Below are 6000 nucleotides of genomic sequence, written 5' to 3'. Positions count from 1 at the left end.
TGAATATGAAAAGGACTGTGGGGTGGGAACAAAAGAGGGACAGATATGAGGAAGGTAATAAGAAGAATATACAAGGGCTGGAGGTACTGCCTGCCTGAGACAGGACTCCCACGTTTTCCAGGTCTTGTCCCACCGATGTCTGAGCACATCCCTAAAGTCCATGTGGGCATGATCCCCGATGTGCAGGTGGGGACTCAGGCAGGCTTTGAGAGACACATGGATTCATCCAGGATGGAGAACAGGTAGGAAATGGGGGGTGAGACTGGACCCAGGTCTGTCTCCTCAGAGCTGCATACACCCTACCCAGGAGCTGTGTGGAGGGCTGTGTGGAGCAACTGTGTGAGACCCGGGGCTGTGGGGATGAGGGATGAGCGATCAGTATCCAAGGGTTGTGTGTAGGGGTGTCAACTGTCAATTGAAGGAAGGGGTCCCCGGAGGAGAAGTCACTTCCTTGACAGCAGACCCTAACAGAACTCGGAACCCTGTAACCAGGCACCCACCTCCTAGCACAGCGCCACACCCAGCTGGGCTCACTTGGCTGGAGAGACTTCATCCAGAAGGATGTTCTCCAGCTGTGTCTCGACTGACCAGGGCTTCTGCTTCAGGAAACCCTGGAGGGAGAGGTTTTTCAGATGTTTCAGGCGGTTCAGCACTCAACCCGGATGCCTCTGGTCCTTTACCAGGAGGTCATCTAAGGTAACCACAGGCAACCTAGAGCTGGCCACACCGGGCCAGCCCGCCACTGGGAGCCTTCCCTGGGCAGTGCCAGCTGACCTCATCTCCATGTGGGGGGAAGTGGAACTTGAGGGGAGGTTCTCCCTCTGGGCAGGAACAGGTTGGTGGGCCCGTGGTGACCTGGTGGTCCTGTCACGGTCACACCTGAGGACAGGCTGGCAGTGGGGAAACAGGATCCCTGAGGTGCTCTTCTCTGTGCCAGTGTGGCTCCAAGGCCCTCAGGTGGTCGGGTGTCTACATCCTTGGTGGAGGTCGGTAGGGAGAATGGTGGGCGTGTGTCTGGAGGGGAGATGTCTAGGGGTCTGAGAAGTACTACAGACAGCTGGCCGGTGCCCTGAGACTTTCTGCCTGGCTTCCGGGCACTTGTTCACAGGGCTCCTCACAGGACTGCAGACAGGAGCGGGTCCACGGAGCACCCTGCTCCATCTCCCTGCATGAGGGGCCGGAGCCCCACACCAGCAACAGAGCCCAGGGCGGGCACAGGGTGAGTGCCAGCTGGGAGGCGATCCTACACCCAGAAAGTTCCAGGTCCCAGAGCCACCCTGGCCCTCCTCCGGGTCCCTCCTAGAGTCCTGCTCCGAAAGGAACCTGGGACTGTCATCTCTGAGAGGCGCCCTCCCGGGCCAGGCCCTACTTGTCCAGATGCAAAATCACTGTTCACCTCCATGTGGAAATCTCAGGAGATTGTGATAGGATTTCACTTCATGTTCCCCAAGGAGCTTCACTGCATGTTTCTACGGTGTATCCTGTATTAACTCCATCCCAGGTATCCATGTGGGCCTGAGAATCCTAATACTTCTCACCCCAGGTTCAGCCCCTCTCACCCCAGTTCTCATCCCCAGAATGGGATGCTGTGGTCACCACCACAGGGATGATGCAGTTACAGACGGGGAACTGTCCAATACAAACTGTCCGAGACGCTAACACACGTAACCATGGCCCGGCGCCAGTTCAATGGTGATGCCAGGGTTTTTATTCTGTGGAGGACACTCCTACCCCTCCTCCTGTCATGAGTCCTGGAGGCTTGGGCACTCAGTCTGAGCTCCAGCACATGCCTTCCTGGAGTCTTTGGTGCCGCCTCTGACTCGTGTCTCTGCTGTGTTCCACCCCAGGGGGAAAGTGTGTCCACAGGGGACACGAATGAGACCTACAGGGTGTGGAGTGTCCGGAGACGCCGACTGGAGACGTTGGTGGGCAACCTGGTGCCTGCCTTCCTGGGCGGTGACCCCGCCTACCTCCCCACATTCCTGGGCACCTACAGGGCTTTTGGCACCACCCAGCAGGTGCTGGACCTTCTCTTCACGAGGTGAGCACTACCCCTCCCCTACTGGGTACTCAGGGAGACCTGGTCACCTTCCAGCTGTGAGTCGTGGGAACGTCTCTCCACCTCTGTGAGCCCCAGTTAACTCCCTCTGCACTTGAGGGGAAAGGGAGGAGCAGCCCCTCGGGGGGACTAAGTGGGTGCATCCTGGAAAGTGCTTACTGGGAACTTGGACCCCTGGAATGGCTGTGGTTGTGCTGAGACATCACGTTCCTCCTCCCCTCAAGGAAGCCTCTGTCTCTGTTGTCTCTGTGCCTTTGACTTGGGCCCAAAGCATTTTCCCAATTGCAAGGTGAGGTGTAAGTGGTACCCAGTCCTGGGTGAGTGAGAACAAGGGTCCCTGGGAGTGATCAATATTGCTCCAGGCACTCAGATGGGGCTGGTTGGGCTCATTTGTTCTTGAAATATAGAGGAAGGTGCACAAGGTGCAGGCACTTTTCTAGGAAGAAGCATCATGTAATGCATCAAGCAGACAGCAGTCCTGGCCCCCCAGGGCTTCAGTTCTCCGGGGTGGGGGTTGTGGGTGGGAGGGAACCCCTCACATTAGCCATCACATCCAGGCATGTCTGCAGCACTGTCCATGTGATGCCTCCTGGCCTCTTGTAGGTACGGATGCATCCTCCCTTACTGCGATGAGGATGGTGGACCCCTGCACCAGCTGAAAATGTGAGTGGATTGTGACTCAAGAGGGAGCGACTCCCTATCCCAGAGAACTGCCTGGAGTAATGGGGTTGCTGGTTGGGCAGGGCTGGCAGAATCCTGGATCCCACATAGCTGGGGGCCAAGGTCTGGGGAGCTTGTCCTGGAAAAGAGGAAAGGAGGCCAAGAGAGCTGTGGAGGGGTCTGGGGTGCTGTGAGGAGCATCTGGGAGGTCAGAGGTCAGAGTCCACCCATGCGAGTCCACACCCGTACCCTGTCCATCCCAGTCCTGCCTCTACCCCTGATCCCGGGACCCAGAACACAAAGTGTGGAGATCACCCAGCTCACTGTCTGGTGGAACCTCGGCGGGGGTGATCAGCTGGTGCTCAGTGGACCCAGGGACACTCAGGGGACAGCTGAGCCCTTGCTGGGGAAGGAGGAGTGTCACTGGTGGGAGGAGACGCAGGTGCGTCCCTAGCAGACAGGGCAGCCTGTAGATGTAGGAGGTAAATGTGTGGTGTTAGGAGGCCTGCAGGAAGCCTGAGCAGATGACAGAGTCTGTGTGTGCCCTCCTTAGACAGATACTCCTGGGACCCCTGACGTGTTCCAGAGATGCAGTGACCAGAGTAGACACCCTGCCTGCCCTCGCAGTGGTGATACCAGGGGGAGGGGCAGGGAGATGGACAGTGCGCCGTGTCAGGCAGACCTCAGGAAGCAGACAGATGGTCACACCATGGATCAAGGGATGTCACTTGAGCAGGCTCCTTGGCAGCCGCTCCTCTGTGTCCAGGCCTCCTCTGCCTGGTCTGCCAGGTGAGATGGACTGTGGAGGAGAACTGACCTCTGGATGGGCAGGGGCAGAAGGTGCAGAGGCCCAGGTTTCCGCAGGTTTGCCCTGGAGTGCAGTGTTGCGGGAAGGCCAGGTCTCTGACTCTGCTGCCCACGTGACTCCCCCCAGGGCCATGGCCTCCATCCTGGGCACCTGGCTGCACCTTTACCCTGAGGATTTCCAGCAGTCCCCAGAATTTCCCTGCCTGAAGATGCTCCTCGCTTACATAGAGCTCAACATGCCTGACTCGGACCTGGAGCAGCGAGCCCGCCATCTCCTGACGCTGCTGGAGACCCTGGAGCCCACTGAGGCCGAGGGTCATGGTGAGGAGGACTCGGGGTGGGTGAGGAGGATGGGGACGAATAAGGAAGGGAGGGGGCTGGGCCACACAGATCAGAGCCTCCTGAGGCTGGAAGTAGGCCAGGAGCATTGAGGAGGCTCAGATCACTATTCCCCTGGACTGCAGCCTGGGAGGGCTTCCTTAGGGTAGGTGGCATCTTGGATAGTGATTTCAGGGCTAAGTAGCAAGTATGTTCCTGTTTTGGGGATCCATGGACAAGCAGTCTTACTGACAGTGTTTTCTCTTCTGGGAGACCCAGCACCCGCTGGAGAAGAAGCTCCGGAAACATCATCAGATCTCGCGCCAACAGCACCCCTAATACCTGCCACAGCTCCACAGTCAGAGCAAGCTCAAAGCCCAGCTCCCATTCAAGTTCAAGGTCTGCATCAAGTAAACATGCCAGCTCCAAACCCGGAGCCACAGCATGCTCATGCCCTGGCTCTCACTTAAGCTGAGTGGCGAGGAAAAGTACCTCCAGGCTCCAGTTGTAGATCCAGAGAACGTGCAAGAAACAGCTCTCTTCTCCCTTCAGAGCCTGAATCACCCGGAAAATCCTGTGCCAGCGCTACTTCCACAGCCTCAGTCCCCAGTCTTAAGCCAACCTTGGCCAGGGCACTGCCTGGGCTCTGGAGCCTCTTGGTGCTTTGCAATCAGCTGTGGCTCCGGTGTTATCCAGCTGTGCTTCCAGAGACCCCAGCAGACCCAGCTTGTGTAGCAGCTCAGGTGCTGGAGCCAGTTCCTCCCCTAACATCCCTGGAACTGGTCTCAGACCGTCAGCGAGCCTTGCCTTGCCCGGCAGATGGTGTGCTGCCCCCGTGCCAGCACCAGGCCTGGAGCCTGTGTCTCCACCCTGATAATTCCCTCTCTTAATATGTGTTTTTTTTTTTTTTTATTACATGTACAAACATTTTTTCTATGAGATAAAGTAAACTTAGATAGAAATGGAATTCTATGACTTTTTCAATTGTACGTGTGAGCGGCTTGGAGAACGTTCACTACGTTACATGACCCCGTCGATTGTCTGTTTTAGAGCATCTGCATCCTATTTGACACCAACTCTTATTTTGGGCTCCAAAATCACTGCAGTGTGTGATTGCAGCCATGAAATAAAAAGACGCTTACTCCTCGGAAGGAAAGTTATGACCAACTTAGATAGAATATTACAAAGCAGAGATATTACTTTGCGAAAAAATGTCCATCTAGTCAAGACTATGGTTTTTCCAGTGGTCATGTATGGATGTGAGAGTTGGACTGTAAAGAAAGCTGAGTCCAAAGAATTGATGCTTTTGAACTGCAGTGTTGGAGAAGACTCTTGCGAGTCCCTTGGACTGCAAGGAGATCCAACCAGTCCATCCTAAAAGAGACCAGTCCTGGGTGTTCATTGGAAGGACTTATGCTGAGGCTGAAGCTCCAATATTTTGGCCACCTCATGCGAAGAGTTGACTCATTGGAAAAGACCCTGATGCTGGGAGGGATTGGGGGCAGGAGGAGAAGGGGATGACAGAGGATGAAATGGCTGGGTGGCATCACCAACTCGATGCACATGAGTTAGTATGAACTCCGGAGTTGGTGATGGACAGCGAGGCCTGGCGTGCTGGGATTCATGGAGTTGGAAAGAGTTGGACAGGACAGAGTGACTGAACTGAACTGAGTCCTGCAGTCTGGGAAGGCATTGCACTCGGCTGTCACTCATCTGTTGATGGACATTAGGACTGTTTTCACTTTGGGGCTCTTGTGTATAGTGCTGCTCTGAACACTTGTCTACAGGCTTGTGACTTTCTGCGTTAACTTCTTTCATTGTTGATATAGGAGCGGAATGTGGGCGGTGACTGAATTTTCTGTAGTTATCTGTGTGAGGACCTGTGGTGGAAGTGTACCTGTAGTGTTTCCATTTCCACTTCTTCATCTGTGTTCCATTGTCCTCTCTGCCACACATTCTCGGCACCTGGTCCCTCACTCTGGGGAAGAACCCTCTGAGGAGGCCCCTGTGGCCCGCCCCTGAATGAAGCAGCTCATGTCCTAGGCGAGTCCACAGCCTCAAACCCCTGGGAGAGACTGGCAGAGGCCTCCAGCGGAGTCATGGTCTGATCCTGCTCCAAAGACAGTGTAAGGTCCAGTCTGTAATCATCACCTTGC

General features: G+C 55.6%; 1 protein-coding gene across 5 annotated transcripts in view; it reads left to right on the top strand.

Annotated features, from left to right (window-relative positions):
* Window positions 1-4811, top strand: part of LOC123333412 (ral guanine nucleotide dissociation stimulator-like) — a 6980-nt gene extending 2169 nt beyond the window's left edge. The window contains exons 2-9 of one of the 5 annotated variants that reach the window (XM_044942076.1): window positions 122-242; window positions 606-696; window positions 1109-1219; window positions 1848-2041; window positions 2663-2722; window positions 3654-3847; window positions 4124-4266; window positions 4524-4811. In XM_044942076.1, the coding sequence (XP_044798011.1) occupies window positions 136-242; window positions 606-696; window positions 1109-1219; window positions 1848-2041; window positions 2663-2722; window positions 3654-3847; window positions 4124-4266; window positions 4524-4718 (1095 nt within the window). In that variant the 5' untranslated portion in view covers window positions 122-135 and the 3' untranslated portion in view covers window positions 4719-4811. Of the gene's footprint in view, window positions 1-121; window positions 243-492; window positions 697-1108; window positions 1220-1847; window positions 2042-2662; window positions 2723-3653; window positions 3848-4117 lie in introns of those variants that run through there. The other 4 variants (XM_044942075.1, XM_044942077.1, XM_044942079.1 and 1 more) reach the window with 4 other exon arrangements.
* Window positions 4812-6000: the final 1189 nt, after the last annotated feature.

Source organism: Bubalus bubalis, chromosome 4 (assembly GCF_019923935.1).
Source record: "Bubalus bubalis isolate 160015118507 breed Murrah chromosome 4, NDDB_SH_1, whole genome shotgun sequence".
Taxonomy (NCBI): domain Eukaryota; kingdom Metazoa; phylum Chordata; class Mammalia; order Artiodactyla; family Bovidae; genus Bubalus; species Bubalus bubalis.
The sequence above is the reverse complement of the archived record's forward strand: the minus strand, read 5'-3'. Positions and strand labels throughout refer to the sequence as shown.